The sequence below is a fragment of the Nanorana parkeri genome, unplaced genomic scaffold (genome assembly GCF_000935625.1).
Source record: "Nanorana parkeri isolate BGI_ZX_2015 unplaced genomic scaffold, ASM93562v1 scaffold926, whole genome shotgun sequence".
Taxonomy (NCBI): domain Eukaryota; kingdom Metazoa; phylum Chordata; class Amphibia; order Anura; family Dicroglossidae; genus Nanorana; species Nanorana parkeri.
In genome coordinates this window covers 74,253-93,607 of record NW_017307194.1, presented here as the reverse complement: position 1 = coordinate 93,607, position 19,355 = coordinate 74,253, and the positions used below count along the sequence as shown (strand labels likewise).

Sequence of the window (19,355 nt, the reverse complement as noted above, 5' to 3'; positions counted from 1 at the left end):
AAAACCCGCCGAGCATCGTACGATGTTCGGCGGGTGTGTAGCATGTTCGTACGATAAAAGCCGGACGGACCGGTGTGCGCAAGCGCACACTGCCCGTTCGGCATAGCGGTCATCGGAAGCCTGCCCCTCAGGGGGGCGCGGCTTGCGATCGTCGCAAGTACGATCTGCCTGTCCAAGATAGGCAGATCGTACGTTTTTTTAAAGTACCTTACAACCATCGCAAGACAAAAGTCTTGCGATGGTTGTAAGGTGTGTGTCCAGCCTTAAGGTGGCCATACACTTTACATCCATCGCAATACCTTAGTCTTGCGATGGTTGTAAAGTAATTTAAAAAATGTACGATCTGCCCATCCGGGACAGGCAGATCGTACTTGCGATCTTCGCAAGCCCGCCCCCCTGAGGGGCGGGCTTGCGATGACTGCAATGCTGAACGGGCAGTGTGCGCGTGCGCACACCGGCCCGTGCGGCATTGATCTTACGATCATGCTAAAAACCAGCCGAAAATCGTAAGATTTTCGGCTGGTTTTCTAGCGTGCTCCTTAGACAAAAGACGTGCGACCGTACAGTAGAAACGGTCGCACGTCTTCACTCACACTGCACGATTCTCGCACGATCGCAGGATTTCCCGCGATTCTCGTACGAGAATCGTGCAGTGTATGGGCACCGTTAGTCTTCAGCTGCTATTTTTAAAGAGCTTTGGCGACCTGGCTCCTGGGATTTGCCTAGCCCTGATTTACCCTCCCTGCAGCAGATAGAGATAACGAGTAACAATTGTTACCCTTGTCTGTATTTAGGTTGATTCAACAGTCATCCCTTGCCCAGTCACATGACAAGGACCATGGTATGTCATGTGGTCTGTACCCCAGGATCATGAAAGACTGAACAGGCAGGCAGAGCTGGCCATTGCTTGGACCCTGATGTCACTCCCCTGAGATTCTGCCTTGAGCACAGGCCAAAGCCATGACTAGATGGTCTACCAAAGGGATGTAGAATTCACTTGTTTACAGAAAAATATGATTTGTTTTTTTAATCGGATACATTTTTGTTGACTGTTGCAATGTTTAACATGCAAAAATACCATCTTCTCTGCCCGCCATGTCCCAAGTTCAAGGTGCGCCATTTAAATTCCCACTGACGCCTGTGACTTGGACAAAATTCTAACCATGGGCGGCCCTGCCGGCACCCCCCCCAGCTTGACGAAGCATGGTTGCAAAATTAAAGGAGCGGCCAATTAGCAAAAGTCTCTGGTTATTCAGACTGTAGCGGGCCCTGGCTTTCAGAATTCAATAGCTGGCAGCAGAGATTTCCCCATCCACTCTGTTTTGCCTGGATAGGGGAATCAAGCTGTTTTTTAAATTTTGTTCAGCCCACCGGCTAATCTGTACGTGTTTGGTCAGCTGTAGTAGCAAAGCCCAAGAAGTAGGTAGTGGGTATAACGTGCGCTTAAAATGTACAAAACCAGATGTAATGTACATAGAGGGGATTTTATCAAAATGAACAGCAAAAATCTGGGGTAGCCGTGCATGGTAACCAATCGGCATCCACCTTTCATTTTCAAAGCTTAACTGAACAAACTCGAGAGAAGCTGGTTGCCATAGGCAACTGCTCCAGATTTTATCTGCTCCAGTTTTAATAAATTCCCTCCACTGTGTCTCTGGCCAATATGTACAGTTGACCAAGGCATCGAGGGTTACAGGAATATCCATTAACGTCTCACCATAATAGGGTCACAATACAATACTGTATCTGAGGATCAATGTCGGGGAGCAATGTATCTGCAGTGCCGCAACTTTGGAGACCGCAGACATATTGTTCTAATTCTTGTTTCTCATCTGTGATGAATGTTTAATCACTGCAAGGAGGTTAATTATTTATGTGCTTAGATCCTCTTCAAATCCCCATGTTCATGTAATCACGCCATTGCTCAGTTTTGGCTCTGCTTGGTTGTGCCACCAGGGCTGGGGAGTTCCCTCAGATCTTTTGTATTGGGTGCTAGTAACTAGTCAGTTATTGATGGGCTGAATGGGGAATCATTACTAGGATGTGATCGTGGGGTGAACATTTGTTCCACACTTGCAGCATGCTTTCCGTCATTAAAATGCGGCTGATTAACAATTATTGCATTGTTTGTTTTTTTCAGAGTGATCGACTCCTTATCAAAGGAGGTAAGATCGCCAATGATGACCAGTCATTCTATGCTGACATTTACATGGAGGATGGCTTGATTAAGTAAGTGAAACACCCAATTTCTAGAATGCAGCTTATAATTAAATACTGTTTGCTTTGCAAGGCGAACATAGTAAGGACCCGCATGTAAACCTACTATGATTATACCATCGTGTCCAATATATTGTATTTTGATATAGATGATATATACCATATATTAGGGATGCACCGATACAAGTTTTTTGGTATCGAGTACCGATATTTTTTGCCGTGTGCCCTGATTATTAGGAAGTCGGGCGGCGGATCCTGATCCATTGCCCGGCTTCCTGATTGCCTGGGAAGCCGGTGTTCTATCGAAAGAACACCGGCTTCACTTGCCGAGACTGCATGGCTTCCTGACCAATCAGGAAGCCGGGAGGTGGGTCATGCCCCGCCTCCCGGTTTCCTGATTGGTCAGGAAGCCATGCTACCTAGCAAGAAAAGAAGCCAGATTCTTAGCCAATCAGGAAGTCGGGAGGCCAGTCATGACGTGCCATCCGGCTTCCAGTTTGGTCAGAAAGCCAGGATGCCAGTCATAACCCACTGCCCGGCTTCCTGATTGGAAAGCGACCCGGCTCCATGTTCCCTTTGCACTGCCGATCAGAGTGATCTCTCCGGTATCGGAGGTAAGTATCTGAGCATTTGGGCGAGTACTCGTACTACTCGATATTGGTGCATCCCTAATGTATATATTTTCCTAACACCAACATGGCAGCATACGAATGAATTCTTCCGTCCCCTGTTTACTTTAGATCGGTGGTTCTCAACCATTCTAGGGCCGGGACCCCTTGGTAACATTTGCCAAGTTGTGGTGGCCCCCAACCGTAAAATTTAGGGATGATGCGGCTGCTGCAGCCACATCTGGCGTCGTGGCGGGAGAACTGACACTGCTGCGCTAGGATAGGGCTGAGGAGGACTCTGTAGCACAGCAGAAATCACACAGCGACCCACAGCTTGAGAACCACTGGCGTACGCCGTCAGAATAAAAAAACAAACAAACCCACCATAGGAATACATAGCTAGATTCCTATTGGCTATTTCACTTTGCACTAGCCAATAGCAAACTAGCTATTGCACCTGCCCTCTGCTGCTGTCCATCACTAGAAGAGGACCTGATGGGGAACTTCAGGTCCCCCTCTGCTGATTGGCAGCAGCAGAGGGCGGGTGCAATAGCTAGTTTGCTATTGGCTATTGCAAAGTGAAATGGATTATCTGCAGATTTTCTCTGGTCAGAGGGAAAAAGTGCAACAGATTCCGCCATCTACGCTAAGCTGTGTGGATGGACGGATCTCCCAACTGGGCCGAGCTTCAGTATAGGTCCCCGCTGGCTCTCAAAACACCTGAACAATCTGATTGGATGCCGGCACTGTTCAGGTGTTTTGATAGGAACACATTAAAAATCAGGTTGCTTCACCTGACACCATATGCAGATGGAAGCTTGTCCCTTTGATCTTCAGATAAATGTAGATACAAAAGTAAAAATGTTTTGTATTTCTCTAACAATGTTTACACAGCAACTCCCGGATGTCATTTTGATATTTGATTTGGGTATTGCCAGCAGCGGCTTCTGAATACAATGGCCAGCAGTGGAGATTCCTCAATCCGCTCCGGTTTTAACTTGCATGGAGGAATCAATTGATTTTCATTAGTTCGGTCCGCAGGCTGGCTTTACCCTTCCCTTCCTGTTTGCCTCTGCATGCACTTTAAATGAAGAACCAACCTCCTTGTTTGGATTTGCGGTAGCAGGAATATGTGCACGGCTCTGTGATCATTATTACATCAATCAGTTTTTTTTGTTTAAATGCAAGCAGTATAGGTACCTGAATATGACCTGGTATCAGCCACTTGCAGTCCCTGTACAACAGTATTCAGAATGGGCGAAATAAAGAAAGCACAAGGAGCCAATCAATTGTGCTGAAGTATAAGAAGAATGCTGATAGGAGGAGAGAGATGAGCTCATTGGGCTGCTGATTGTCCTTTCACTGTCCAGTCACAGAGTGGGCAGGAGACCTACTATTGGTACTAAACTGCAGCAAAGAAAAATCAGGGCTGTGCTTTGTGGCAGATCTGTGTGAATCTCAGGAACGGATGAACAGAAATACAAATCCTTTAGCAGGTTAAAATATACATATTTCACCTTTTGTGTTTACTTGTTTGCCTGGAGTTCCGCTTTAATATATTATCGAATTTAATGTAGAATCCTTGATTTTTCCATACCCATTTTTTGGATGGTATCTGCCTCAAGCTTAACCACCTCCCGTCCGCCGAACGTTCAGAACCTGCCGGACGGGAGTCTTCTGGATACGGGTGGGCATCATTAAACGGGCACGCACGAGCGGGAAACCACCAGAATTTGAAACACCCAGTGACGGCTGCATACATACAAGCAGTCTGGTGTCTGTAAAGACGCCCGATCGCTTGTACCGTATGATGCATCTCTTTGTGCCCCACCTCCTTACCTCTCCTCGGCGCCGCGATCCCGGACGTCCCATCCGGGACTGGCAATGTGGTTCCATGCACTGAGAACGGAGGGAGGTCAGTATACGATCTCCCTCCGCTCTCCTCCCTGGTCTCTGAATGCAGGAAGTGATGTTTATTACATCACTTCCGCATTCCTCTGTCATTCTCTGGTACAGAAACCAGAGAGAAGCTGGTGAAGCAGATCTGGGCTTCATCAGCTTCTCTGGGGGGTCCCAAGGTGATATGGGTTTTGGAGACCCCTGATGTCTCCATAAAGGGGACCTGTCACTGTAATGTGATATCACATAGGGGGATTCGTATTCCCCTATGTGATGACAATAAAGTTGTGTAAAAAAAAAAAAAATTGGGCACAAAATAAATAAAATTTACACACAAAATAAATCCACAAATTTTTTTTAAAGTCCCCCACATAGTTGCACAAAAATGCGTTAGGTGCGCCTATGCGCAAAAACAACGATTGTGCCAATTACGCAGCACTTGTTACATATCGTCGTAACCGTCGCAGTCAGAGCAATCATTTTAGGGCCATCAATCACTGATGAAGCTAAACTGGTAAACGGTAAAATCTTTTAAAGCGTCAGCTATGGCCAATTTTGGGTGTGGTAGCTTTTTTGCGATTTCACAGCCCCACAAAATTTTAAGGCTTCACATGTTTGGTGTTTATTTACCCGATGTGACTCAGTCTTTTATATTTTACCAAATTGGAGTAATAAATGTTTTACAACATAAAGGCAAAACCGTTTTTTTTTTATTTCGATACTTTTTAAAATTATATAGTAAAAAAAACCAACCCCAGTGGTGATTAAATATCACCAAAAGAAAGCTTTCTTTATCTGTCCCCAAATAATGGTATAAAATTAATTTCAGTGCAGCGTTGCATGACGGAATAAATGTCAAAGCACCGCAGCGCTGAATACTGAAAAATGGCCTGGATGGGAAGGAGGTGTAACACCGCGGTCAGCAAGTGGTTAAAGAGTAACTCCAGGGGGTTTTAAAAGTCAACCTTTGCAGTGGGACTATCACAGCACTGCAAGCGTTTACTGCTCACTTTTGTTCAGACCAGTCCCTGCAGCCTCTTCTCCCCGGGCTCCGGCGGTCTAAGGTCCCGTAAGTCATCACATCTAATGTACTGTAGATCAGGGCTCAAAATGTCAAGTCCTGAGAGACTAGCCAGGCCTTAAGAGTTAGTCGTCACTAGTTGCCCCACCTAACCCCTACCCTGCCTCGGCCTTCACTCTGCCCCTAAACACACCCTCTTAAATAATCTTATGATTATCTTATGATAGTTGCTGTTTGTAAACGGCAGATTAGGGATACGTGCTGCAGGAAAACGCACGTTCTTGACATACGAATCCCTAATCACACCTGAAATATACTGTAGGTGTGAAGTGTGAATGGGGCCTAATATACACACACACTAATACACAATAATACACTTCTCAACGTTACCCCCCGTCCCCTGCTAGCCTTTTCAGGGAGGAGGCTGTGAGGAGGATCGATCCCTGGTGCTCTAGTGGGTGATTAGTGGGGTCTACTGCAGGCCTCTCTAATACATCCTTTCTTTCGGCCGGAGCTCAGAAGATTCAGAGCTCGGGCCGAAGGAAGCCGGAGCTGACAGAAGCAGCTCTGCGGTCTGCATCCGTCAGAGATGCTGACCGTGTAGCTGCTCCCGCAAGTCAGGTACGCGGTCCGTGACCGTGTTGCCGACTTGTCAACTGGCTGCGGGCAACTTAGTACCGGTTCGCGGGCCGGAGTTGCCCTCCGGACCAGTGCTCGGAGACCAAAATTTCCACTTGCCCTCACTTTATTTTCACTCACCAAATGCGAGCAGGCGAGTGGAAATATTGAGCCCTTCTGTAGGTCCATTAGATGTGAGGTGCCAAGCATCAGTACATCACTACATCTCTGCATCAGTACACTGCATCTGCATCAGTTAATGAAGAGTGCTGAGGTGACACTTCCTCGGGGGGTGGGACCATGACGTTCTGCATTTACAGCAGAATCCTCAGTCTTCTTGGTTGAGTTCTGGTGGGTGTCATTCAACCTGGAAGACTGAGGACATCTTGTGGTCAGGAAGAGGTACTGCAGTGATGGCTCTGGATTAAAGATTCATTTTGGAGCCAGAGCTCTTTTTTTTTTTTTCAGTACCTGGGGGACCAATTAAAAAAAAAAAAAAAAGTTTCGCCTTTTTATTATTTCTCGAAAATCATTTAAAAAAGCCTGCCTGATCAGTTAACCGAGGTCTGCATATTAATAAAACATAATTAATAAAACTTAAACCTAAATGAAAGTGGAACTACACTGCCCTCCCTTTCAGCGACGTGATGTCAGCAAGCTCCCTCACAGGTGCTGACATCTTCATCCAGTCTTCTTCTGGGTTTGGGATCTACGGCCATATTAATTTTCCGTCACAATACAACTCCTGCTCATGTGTGGAACTTCATTCATTGTGACAGATACTGAAATTTGTTCACCGAGCAGCTAACAGGAAATGGAATAAGCCGTCTCTCCTAGGTCCCATCCATGTCTTCCCTTCATCCTCTGTAGTTCTGCAACCCACCCCATTATTCTTTTACAGGCAGATTGGTGAGAACCTGATTGTGCCGGGAGGCGTGAAGACCATCGAAGCTCATGGACGGATGGTGGTACCGGGTGGAATTGATGTCCACACCTGCTTCCAGAGACCTTGCAATGGGATGGTGTCTGTCGATGACTTCTTCCAGGGAACCAGAGCGGCTTTGGCTGGAGGCACCACCATGATCAGTAAGAGGCTTTCTATACATTGGATCAAAGCTTTCAGCAAAGCTAGGTCTCTGATGTTCCTCACACAGGTTTCTGTAGAGAAATGTAATGCCTCAGATACATTCAAAGGACGATGCTTTTACTAGTACTCGATTGTATCTGACATTGTCTATAGGGGCTTCTACAGGAAGTAGATGGCAGCTAACCAATCAGAAATCGTACATCACTCATTTTACTGCAGTTATCAGAGAAGTATAGTATTACATTACAGCGGTTTCAGGCTACTTCGCCCTCATCATTACTAGATATGGCTTTATGGGCTCTATGGTGTAGGGTTTGAGTGTCCAGGGGAACAGTACATCCCACCGCGAAAGAACTAGGAGATACCACATTGCCTTCTTATAACAGAAGGTATCTATCGTCCTCACTTCCAGCCCCAAAACAGTGTTACCTGCACACATACAGCTTCAGGCTACTTATCCCTCATCAGTGCAAGATATGGTTTTACAGGCTCTATGGTGTAGGACTCATCTGTCTAGAGGAACAGTACAGCCATTAAGGTTGCAGTAATGTTCTACAAAATGAATCGAAAAGCCCACCACTAAAGTACTATGAGATGCAGCATTGCCTTCTTCTAATGGAAGGCATTCACATGCAGAACAAAACCCCAAAACATTTACGATTACCTATGTGCATACAGATTTTTTTTCGAAGCCCGTGGACGTGCATCTAAACAAATTTCCCCCTGTGAACAAAAAAAGTGAACCGTGAAATCACAGCACACAAAAACGTGCACAAGGGTGCAAGGTCCTTCCAAAGAAGGGACCTACTTCCCGACCCCCCGGGGCGCAAGGCTCCTGACAGGGGTTGAGATACTTTGGACCACCAACCCGAAGGCCGATGGTCCATTTCCTTTGGGGACCTGCCGAAACAGGTCCCCCACAGTACTTGGCAAGGGGGCTCTCCCGAAGAGAGACCCCCTTCCTGGGTGGGAGGAGACAGAGAACCCCCTACGAGGCACAGAATCTCCTCCCAGCGTCAGGAATAGGCCCCGAAGAAACCTGCACCTTTCGCATCTGTGGGTCAAATTTAAAAATAAAAAAGTGCCAAACGTGCATAGAGTGCATAAATAAATCTAAAGTGCCAGTGCACCACGCTGACAGGCCTTAGGGGCCGGAGTGCAAAAATATTGCCCCGGACTAGCATACACATTATTCAGGCTACTTAGCCCTCATCAGTACAGCTTTATGGGCTCTAGGGTGTAGGGCTTGTGAGTCCAGGGGAACAGTACAACCATCAAGGTCATGGTAAGGCGGCACAAAACCCAAAACCAAGCTCAGTCCCCTGCTTATGGGTAAGTGGGCGGAGTTATGCAAATCATTTTTTTTGCCCAGCCATCTATGCATCCAGAACCAATGGTGTGTATCCCCAAGATTCAGTGTGCATAAGAAGCTGCGGTATGTAAGGTAGGAGCACGCCTCACTTCCTGGCTGGAGGATGTCCAGCATCATCTTGGCCTTTCTTGCCCAGCCTATCAATGGCCCGTCTTTCATTTTCTGCTTTCAAGTTATTTTAATTACGGAGGCCCAGCATCACATGTGGGCATTATCTAGTCCGGTCTGCATGCAAATCCAACATAAGAACACTCACTCCTCCAAACTAACTGCCCATGAAGGCATTTTGATATTTGCATAACTCCTCCCAAGAGCCTGCCCACTGTTTATATCGGGGCTGAGGGCTCTTGAAAGAAGTACAGAGGCAGTGTGCGGTGATGTTTTCAGGAAGCTACCGTGTTTCCCCAAAAATAAGACACTGTCTTATATTTTTTTTGCCCCCCAAAAACACACTAGGTCTTATTTTCGGGGTAGGTCTTATATTACAGGAATCTTGAAAAATAGTGCTAGGTCTTACTTTCGGGGTAGGTCTTATTTTAGGGGAAACAGGGTATGCACAGCACCCTGATGTCTCCTCCCACCAGCCATGATCTGCCTGCATTGCACAGACCCATCAATGACATCACTGTGACTAAAATAAGATCTGTAATAAAAATAGAAGGGATGTAGGATGGTGGGTGGGATCAGGGAAAGCAAAATATAAGCAGAATAAACTTCCGCTTTAGCGCAAAGGTTTGGTTTCTTGGAGTCCAATCTCATATACTGTTTGTTTTTTCCTGATTCCAGTTGACCATGTCGTGCCAGAGCCAGGAACCAGCCTGCTTACTGCTTTTGACCAGTGGCGGGAGTGGGCAGACAGCAAATGCTGTTGTGACTATTCCTTGCACGTGGATATTACGGAGTGGCATAAGGGCGTACAAGAGGAAATGGAGGCGCTGGTGAAAGACCATGGTGAGTCCCATAACTGACATGGATAGACATGGATAGATACAAACACCAACAAGAGATGTTTGACATTACCGGGTTTTCATTCCATCTCAATAAAAGGGGCCTCCTAACAGTGGGCACACGCCAAGTTCAGTGCTGCATGGGAGAGATCTGGGGGCTGTCTGCAGGAAGTTACCAGGAGCTACCACGGCCCATTCAGACCTTGGCGTCCTGGTGTGTTGCGTTAATGCAGTCAAATTAATGTACTCACAAGATACCTACACACCCTAAAACAGAATTTTTTTGGCTATTTTTTGGTAGTGCAGTGCACCGCAACGCACAGTACTGGGTTACCATGTGCTGTGGTGTACTGCAACGCATGTGTTGGAGCGGCATTGCCTTAATGCATTGAGCTGCCGTTCAAAACGATATGCCCCCACAACACACCTTATGTGTGTTAGCGCACATTCACGTGATGCATGGCAATGGAAACGTGTGACTGGGCACTACCGTTGACCTTGTATGTAATCCTTTTGTAGGCTAGCTCAACACATTTTATCCAGTTTTCTAAAAATGACAGAATAGCAACTTACCGGCAGCAAGTGAAGCTATTACTAGTATATTGCATTGATCATTTAGGCAATTTCTTGTGAAGTGCATGCAGTTTTACAGGTTGAAAAGACACATGGGGTCATTTATAACCCCATGGGTATGTAACATGTGGGTATTGGGTTCTGTATATGGAGGTTTTCAATTTTATTTTCATTTTAATTAGTTAAACTCTGTGGGGTCCATTAACCAATTCCCAGAGCCATTCGCCCTGCAAATTATCTGAACATTCATTCTGTGCAAATAGATGCAAAAATTGAGGTTTTCAATGTATTCATTTTTTTTTTTTTTAATTGGTTAAGCTTTATAAGGTCTATTAATCAATTCACAGAGCCACTCAGCCTGCAAATTTCTAAATGTTCGTTCTGTGCGAAATAGACGTAGAAATGAACTTTCTTAGTTGTAGTCTCTTATCAGGTTAAACGTATGTAATGGCCACTAGATGGAGCTGAGGAGCACAGAAAAAACACTTTTTTTCTAATGGTCTTTAGCGTCACCTAGTGGTCAAAGGGCAATATTACATTACATACATTCAACCTGAAAAGAAAATAGATCTAAGAATGATCACCTATACATAAGATTTCTGTGCAAATCAGAGCGCAGTTAAACTGCAGGAAAAAATCAAATATGTACATTCAGTCAGTGAACATGTAGAGAGTAAATGTTAAAATCTTAAATTGTGCCGTGTGATAACCTGCCGTCCTTTGTGTATAATGTGCATCATCCATTCCATATCAGCTGAAATGTAAAATGGCGATTTTACTGTGCGGATATTGGGGGGGGGGTTGGTCTTGTAGCCTCCTGAGGTGTGTAATGTTATCCCAGGAGGATGGGGCAAGAGGGAGGAGGGGAAATAAAGGGCACATCATTCTTGCCTGGGAGATTGGTCCTGTAGTCTCCTGGGGACCAAGGGGACATCATCCTCGCCCAGGAAAGGAATGAGAAAATGGGTGGGAGTACCACCACTGACCCCCAAAAAACCCACCAAAATTGTGATTTGTATAAGAGGCTGGGACTGGAGGAAGATGGGGAGTAACTTTTTTTGGGTGAGTCTATTTTAATGCAACACCTGAGGTGGAGAAGGAGGATGAGTGTTTTTTGGGGGAAGGTCTACTTTAATGTAATACTGGGGGTGGAGGAAGCGGGTCATGGTAACTTTTAGATGAAGGTCCACTTTAATGCAACGCTGGGGGTAGAAGAAGATGATGGTGAATATAAATTGTGGGTGAACGTCTGCTTTAATGCGATGCGGCGGTGGAGAAAGAGGATGATGGCGAGTGTTTTTTTTGTGTGAAGGTCTGTTTTAGGGCCGGTTCACACCACAAAGGCTGCGTTCCAGAGCATTCGGCCTCTGGAACGCAAGCCGGCCGTTCAGGGGGCTGGAGGGGGCGTGGCGGTGCATTGATGTCAATGGCAACGCAGCCACGCTCCCCCACCCGCTGTGCGATCACCCGCACCGGAACACAGGCACATTAGTGCCTGCATTCCGTTCCAGTGCGATCTGCAAAAATAGTGCTTGTATTTTTAGTATTAATAATATTTTTGCAGATCGCACTGGAACGGAATGTGCCTGTGTTCCGGTGCGTGTGATCGCACAGCGGGTGGGGGAGCGTGACTGCGGTGCCATTGACATCAATGCACCGCCACGCCCCCTCCAGCCCCCTGAACACTGGGGCCGTCCGCCTTGCATTCCAGTGTGTTCCAGAGGCCGAACGCAGCCTTTGTGGTGTGAACCGGCCCTGCAACGCTTGGGGTGGGGGAAGAGAATGAGTTTTTTTTTTTGGGTGGAGGTCCGCTTTAATGCAATACTGGGGGTGGAGGAGGAGAATGATGGTGAGTAACTTTTAGGGCAAGGTTTGCTTTAATGCAAAGCTGGGGGTGGAGGAAGAGGATGCTGGTGAGTGTAATTTTTTGGGTGAAGGTCTTTAGTGCAATGCTTGAGGTGGAGGAAGAGGATGATGGCAAGTGTTCTTTTGTCAGGTGAAGGTCCGCTTTAAAAGAGAACTATGGGGTCAGTGTTTTTCCCCATAGTTCTCCTCAGGGTCACGGGAGGACATAAACTAGCTTCCTCCCATGACCCAAAGCTCAGTATATCGCGAGCTACAGCTTACGGTATACTGAGACCGCCGCAGCCGGGACGGATCCCGAGATCCACCCAGATGCGCAATTGACAGCTGGCTTTGCCTATCTAGAGGCGGAGCCAGCTGTACCGGCCCCGTCCGTTCCACCAGTCAGCGCTGGAGGATCGGGGAGGGAGGGAATCCCTGCAGGGAGCCTTGAGTGCCAGTCACTGCTCTCCGCAGGGATAGATCGAGAAGTGAGCGGGCGACGGTATGTGTTCGCTCACTTCCCGATCTGTTGAGCCGACCTGTGACAGTCTCATTGTCACACTTCGGCTCAAACTATGAGGTTGAGTGAAAATCGCTCGCCTCATAGTTCCCCTTTAATGTAGTACTGGAGGTGGTGGAAGAGGGTGATGGTGAATGTTTTTTGGGTGAAGGTCCGCTTTATTGCAAAGCATGCACATGCGCATTACCACAACACACAATTGTAAATGGGTCCTTGTTCATATGGAGTCCTATGTCATTAATGATTTCTCCCTTGTCCCTCCTCTGCAGGCATTAACTCCTTCCTGGTGTATATGGCATACAAGGATCAATTCCAGCTAACAGATTCCCAGGTAAGAGCGATCCCCCTGATCTCTTATGAGGAGTGTACATTCCTGGGCTCGGGCAGCCTTGTTTTCTCTAGCCATGGAAAACATTGCGTTGCAGTGTATACAGTCAGATGTCAGCGCTCGGGGTGTGTGAGGAGAACACGTTGTCTTCTGCCAAGTGCACTGGTCACCTCCTGAGGCTGGGCACATTGCTAGCATTCCTGGGACACACTCTGCATACTGATGTGCCCTTCTTATGGGAGGACGGCCACTGTTATCAGTGCTCTCCTCACTGCGTATTAATCAGGACATCAAACTACTATAAATAACAGGTTTTTTATGTTTCCTTTACATATACAAGAGTTTTATTTAATATAAGCACATGCCGGCCTGCATATTTCTCTGTGCACACTTTCTTTTAACCCTTTCGCTTGCAGAACCAATTTTTCCCGTGGTGGTTAATGAAGCCCATATTATATTTTTGATTGCATAATATAATACCCAGTTTTTGGTAAAATATAAAAGATGGGGTGGCAGCGAGTAAATAGATATCAAACACGCTGAGCCCTAAAATTGCATGTTCCTTCCAAATGGTAACAGACTTTGGTACCCCAAATTGTCCATTTTTTACAGCTCATCAGTTTATAGTGAACCGTGAATGATGGACTTAGAAGAATATCTCTCTAGTGGGTGCAGTGTTTTTCTGACAAGCCCACCATATGAAATAGTACAGTGGATGTGACAGGTTTTGCATAAGGAGACATTAGGGGTCTATTAGACCTATGCACTCCATCGAAGCAAAATACGTGCATTTTGCTTCGATGGACGAGGCCGCGGGGGAATGACAGAACTGAAACTGGAAGTGACGGCAAGCTCGGCTTCATTTACTGCAGGGAGGATCTGCAAACAAATGTTAGCTGATTGTCCTCCGCTGACACCCACCATGGACATCCCAAATGCCCAGGTGGGGCGTGAGGGTTCCGGGACACCTGTCCTGATAGACAGCTCCTCTAGAAGCGCATAACCACAGAACTGGCCAGGATAAATAGCCAAGGAACACTCACCTGGATGCTGAGTCCCACAATATTCTCTACCTCAGCTTATGCTTTAAGTGGCCCTGTCACTACAAAAAAAAGTTTACCCTGAGGCATACTATCAAAGTTGTATACATAAAGCTGAACTATATCAAATGTTATAAAGGTTAAGTGGCCATTTTTGCCCATGGTGTCAGTAAAAAGGACCTTTCCTTTCCTTATCCCTCACTCCCCTGGAAGCCACCTGTGCTCATCTCTTCTCTGCAATGCCCTAGCTTGTGGATGGGCCTTCGATGTCCTAACTTACAATGCGGGACTGATGGTCCTACATTGTCGGTGGTGACGTCACAGCTGCCAACACCAGCCAGAGCATGGAAGGAGGGATAAGGCAACTAGAAGTGCTTTTTGCTGGGCAAAAGCAAGCATCTAACCCTTGCAGTGCCAGGGTATTTATTTGTAATAATCCTGGACTTCAGCTTGCACTCTACAATGAGTGTACATGTAGGGAATCTGAATATTGGGTTGGCAGCTTTTGGCACACTGTAGGGCTTCCACTTGTCCCTACCACTATCACCTTGGGTAGTGGTAGAGACATGTCCTTTAGAATTCAAGAGTCACACCATAATATTCAAGCTCAGATACATTCCTGGTTCTCAGTGGTTCTCAACCTGTGTAACCTCAGGACCCATATTTGTCCTGGGTCATTAAATCGCAACCCAAGTTGCACTGCAATGGAATTTACAGCATTGAAGTTCTGTGCTTTCCGGTGCGGGTAATCGAACTGTGGGTGGGAGGTGCGTTTGGGATCCCATTCAAAAGATCCACCCAGTCTCAATACATTACCAGAACTGGAGTGGATCCTCAGCCTGGGGTCTAGTGTGGGCTGCTGTGCTGTGATGGAGCTCCATCCATACATTGTACAGCTCCCTTGCGTGCCCTGTAGAAGTGCCGGGAGCCAGAATGTGACATCACTCTGGTCCAGGCTCCTCTACAGGACAAGTCAGGAAGCTGTAAGTATGGATGGAGCTCCATCATGGCCATAGCCTCAGCCCATCCCACCTCAAGCGGACACTTGGCACCGGGCTGCATATTTTGAATGGCTGTTTAGCTCAAGAACTGGCAGTGCTGCAAAAGGGGGTTTTTGAAATCAGGAACATGATTTGGGAGCAGCCTGTGGGTCAGCTAAGACTCCTAATAATTCACTGAGTACAATATTGTCTATAGGTAGCTTATCTTGCAATTCATTTCATCTCAAATGTGACTTAGTGCAGGTGACTGTTGCATGTTAGGACATGTGTGCGGCTTCTAAAAAGACTACAGATGATAAAATGTTAGTTATTGAAAGTGATCTATAATCTCTTTAAAGAGATACACAAATAATCACAACCACAGAATTATAAACTTAAAGGAGAACTATGAGGTTTTTTTTTTTTTTTTTTCTGAGGTCAGGCTCTGTGTACTGTCATCCTGATTCTGGTGGGCCATTTGTCTTGGAGACCATTGTCAAAAAAGGGTTGTAAAATTCGAAATTCATGGCTTTTATTAACCAATCATTTAACCTTTCCAAAAATTGCAGCTTACCAGTACTTAGAGGTGGTGGCTGCATTAGTTTTAGTAATGTTTCAGGCTTTTTCCCTTTTCATTTGACCTGGTATACCTGCCGGTAACACACTTCCTGCCCCAGGGTGACAATGCTCACTCATTGTGCCGTATATGAGGAGCGTGTTGTCACCCTAGATTTCTCTCCTTTGCTTATCTCCATAACATATAGAGGAGAAGTAACTAGAGAGCTGGGAAAGCTGATAACGTAACTTCCTGTGCACTGAACTGAAACTATAAAGACGTTGTTTGAGATTTCACTTCAGTGCACAGGAAGTTATTGGATTTGTGGCAGGATCAGTAGATATTTTCTGTACTTGCATGAAAAGCTCTCGGCCTGGAATATGAAAACTATTGCAGCCACCACATATAAGGGCTGCAATATATTACATTCATGTTCTCAGGTTTAAATGACCTTTTTAATAACGTTTCCCACTCTTATCATAATGAGGAAGAGCCTTTAATGACGACCCCTTCTCTGTCCACAGATCTATGAGGTGTTCAGTGTGATCAGGGAGATTGGTGCCATTGCACAGGTACATGCTGAAAACGGTGATCTCATCGCTGAGGTAAGAGTAATGTCTTGGAATAGATACATTTCGATAACCAATCTGTGATTGGTTTATACATTTATTTATTTTTTCATTGTTTTATGTAGCATAGAAATTATTTTTGGTTCATGCTGTCGGAACAAGCAATAGGAGGAGCTATACTAACTTTATCTCTGGAATGGACAATAAAGAGCAACAAAAGGGCTGAGAACTCTTTTTTATTTTTTAGAGAAAATACTACTCTAAGGTCCCGTCAGTGCTGCTTACATCACAAACTTCGGCACTTGGCCATGTGATCTAAAGCAGCGGTCGCCAACCTTTCGAACCTCATGGACCACAATTCATCATTTTAAATCCCGCGGACCACTAATATGATTTTTTTAGAAGTGTGTGTGTGTGTGTTATATATATATATTGCACTACCCCCAACCACCCCCGTGCCTCCCCTTCCCCCGCACTGAGCCACTATTACCTGGCTTCTCCCCACTTTTTCTATGTCCGGCAGCCTGCTCAGTCTGGGTACTGCCGAGATGCCCCGCCTCCTGCAGAGCCCGCACTGTACTGAGAGCCGCGCATTCCTTGTGACAGCCGCTGCTTGAGTCAGTGAGAGGCAGCCCCGGATGCTCCGTCCCGCTTAATGACGGCCCAGCCTGCACGGCATCAGAGGGGCCCGGGGACCACCAAAATGTTCTCACGGACCACCGGTTTGGCAACCGCTGATCTAAAGAGGGTTGAACTGAACTGGTATCTATGCATCCCTAGCCAAGTGGCATAATTTTAAATCTGTGTCACAAAAAAATAATCCATATATATTTTATTATCTTGCCCCTTTCGTGCCCATGCAAACAAATCTTAAAGCCCATCTCAGGGCAAACCGAAAAACTACCTCTGCAATGGTCCTAGCCTGCACTGCAAGGGTTCAGTGCTTGTTTTTTGCCCATGAGCTGGGTGTAAAGCTGGTTTACTTACCCGATTCCTGCTCCCCCAATGGTCAGTGCTTTCCTCCTAACCCCCTCAGCTTTGGTTGGTGGAATGTCTCACCGTCCTCACGTCTAACACAAGTCACTGATGTGATGACATCAGTGGTCCTTAGACCACCGAAGTGAAGGGGAAGAGAGGCTACAGGGACCGGTCAAGCAGCCTGGAGGGAGGCGACGGGGGGGGGGGGATTAGGTAAGTAAGTGCTTTACTCCATTCCCCTAGGCATAAATGTTTACGTAATCCTTGGGTAGCCCCACTGCAAGGGTAGTTTTATGGTTCGTCTGGAGATGGGCTTTAAGACCGCACAGTACTGCTGTTTACTGTTTGTTTTCGATCTTTCATATGTCTATGGTCTTCTATAAAGTTTGTTACATGGTCATATGTACTAACTTTTGATTTTATATGTTCTGATCACTGTAAACGTGTATCGTTACACTCTACATTATCAATCAAATGATTATATAAAAAAGAATTGCTTCACGCAGCAAAAAGAAACCGGATTTGTTTTTTACTTAAACATGGAACCATCATAAAAGTGATATTACCTTGCGAAAATGCCCATTGCTACTGGCAGTCTGCCTGATCTGTCTTTATCAGTACTTGTCAAACATCCTGCTTCTGAATGACTTCATCTCCTTATATTAGTTGGGTCACCTTTTCATAACTCGTAGTTGTCACGGTTTCCTTTACCGTCCTGACATCTAGTGGGGAAACAAAGGTAGTGCTGAAGCCATGCTGAAATATTCCCTGCCTGGCCAAAAAAGTCAAACACTCCTTTGGTCCATCTTCAGCTTTGATTACAACACATGTTTGCCCTGGCATCGTTTTGATAAGCTTATGCAATGTCACAACATTTATTTCCATCCAGAGTTGTATTCATTTTTCACCAAGATCTTGTAGTGATGTTTGGAGTGTGGGGCCACGACGTAACATCTTTTCCAACACATCCCAAAGATTCTCAATGGGGTTCAGGTCTGGACTCTGGTGGCCAATCCATGTGTGACAATGATGTCTCATGCTCACTGAGCCACTCTTTCACAATCTGAGCCCGGTGAATCCTGACATTGTCATCCTGGAATATGCCCAATGTGCCATCAGGGAAGAAAAAATCAATTGATGAAAAAACCTGGTCATTCAGTATATTCAGGTAGGCAGCTGACCTAATTTTCTGCACACATAACGTTGCTGAACCTTGACTTGACCAACTGACCAGATCATACCACCCGAAATCCAGATGGTGACTTTTTTTTTGGACCAGGCAGTGTAAAGGGCAGATACTTCCAGAAATGTACATCTTTATTCAATATTACAATGTTATCAATCCTCATAAAGGAGTATTGTGAGCCTGTATTACGAATAGGAAACCGGTAGATTACAAAATGCCATTCCCATTGCAGGAGCAACAGAGGATCTTAGAACAAGGAATCACAGGACCTGAGGGACACGTATTGAGCCGACCGGAGGAGGTGAGACTATTTTTGTGGTTATGGTCTTTGGTTCAGTATCACTTTTTTTTGTTCCATAAATAGTGGTACAGTGCTGGGACAAGGTCCTTTAGTACCCAAGGTGAGAAAGCCAAAGTGCTCCCCCCTTTCCAAGATGGCTGCCTCTTTTGTCTACTCCTAAGCCTGGTCCTGGTCTTCATCTACTTAGTGACACTAAACTCAGGAGTTAAATCTTAAAAATACATGCAAGTACCTTAGTGTATTTCCACTTTCACAGCCAAATTGGGATAACACCGATTTTATATTTGTTATGTGTTCCCAATCACATAGCAGAAGCTAAAAAAAATGGTTCTTGCAGTTTAAATAACTTTTACTTGGGTTAGGGTTTTAAAGGTTACATTTTTTTCTTCTATTAAATGTTAGGAAGGGCTGTGAGGGGGTCCTGTCCATTCAGAAGTGGCTTGTCCATTTGTATGTTAATGAAGCTAATCAGATAAACACAATCCTCAAATTTCAGTCCCACGACTTTCCATTGGGACAGAACACTGTGAAAGGGCTCGGAAAATCCTGCAATCGGCCATTTTGCCTGATTTAACAAAACCTCTATAAGGTAAGAATTATTTTTGAAAGTTATTTTTCAGCATGCTGTGTGAATAGGAACACATAACGAACATATGGAGGGGGTTTTCCTAAATTGGACTGCAAAAGTGGAAATACACTTAACTATTAAC

General features: G+C 45.7%; 1 protein-coding gene across 2 annotated transcripts in view; it reads left to right on the top strand.

Moving 5' to 3' along the window:
• The window catches only part of DPYSL2 (dihydropyrimidinase like 2), a 97,827-nt gene that overhangs the window by 61,000 nt on the left and 17,472 nt on the right, over positions 1-19,355 (top strand). For both annotated transcript variants that reach the window (XM_018566235.1, XM_018566236.1), the window contains exons 2-7: positions 2,141-2,229; positions 7,265-7,449; positions 9,609-9,773; positions 12,977-13,038; positions 16,136-16,216; positions 18,577-18,645. In XM_018566235.1, coding sequence (XP_018421737.1) covers positions 2,141-2,229; positions 7,265-7,449; positions 9,609-9,773; positions 12,977-13,038; positions 16,136-16,216; positions 18,577-18,645 — 651 coding nt within the window. The remainder of the gene's footprint in view (positions 1-2,140; positions 2,230-7,264; positions 7,450-9,608; positions 9,774-12,976; positions 13,039-16,135; positions 16,217-18,576; positions 18,646-19,355) is intronic.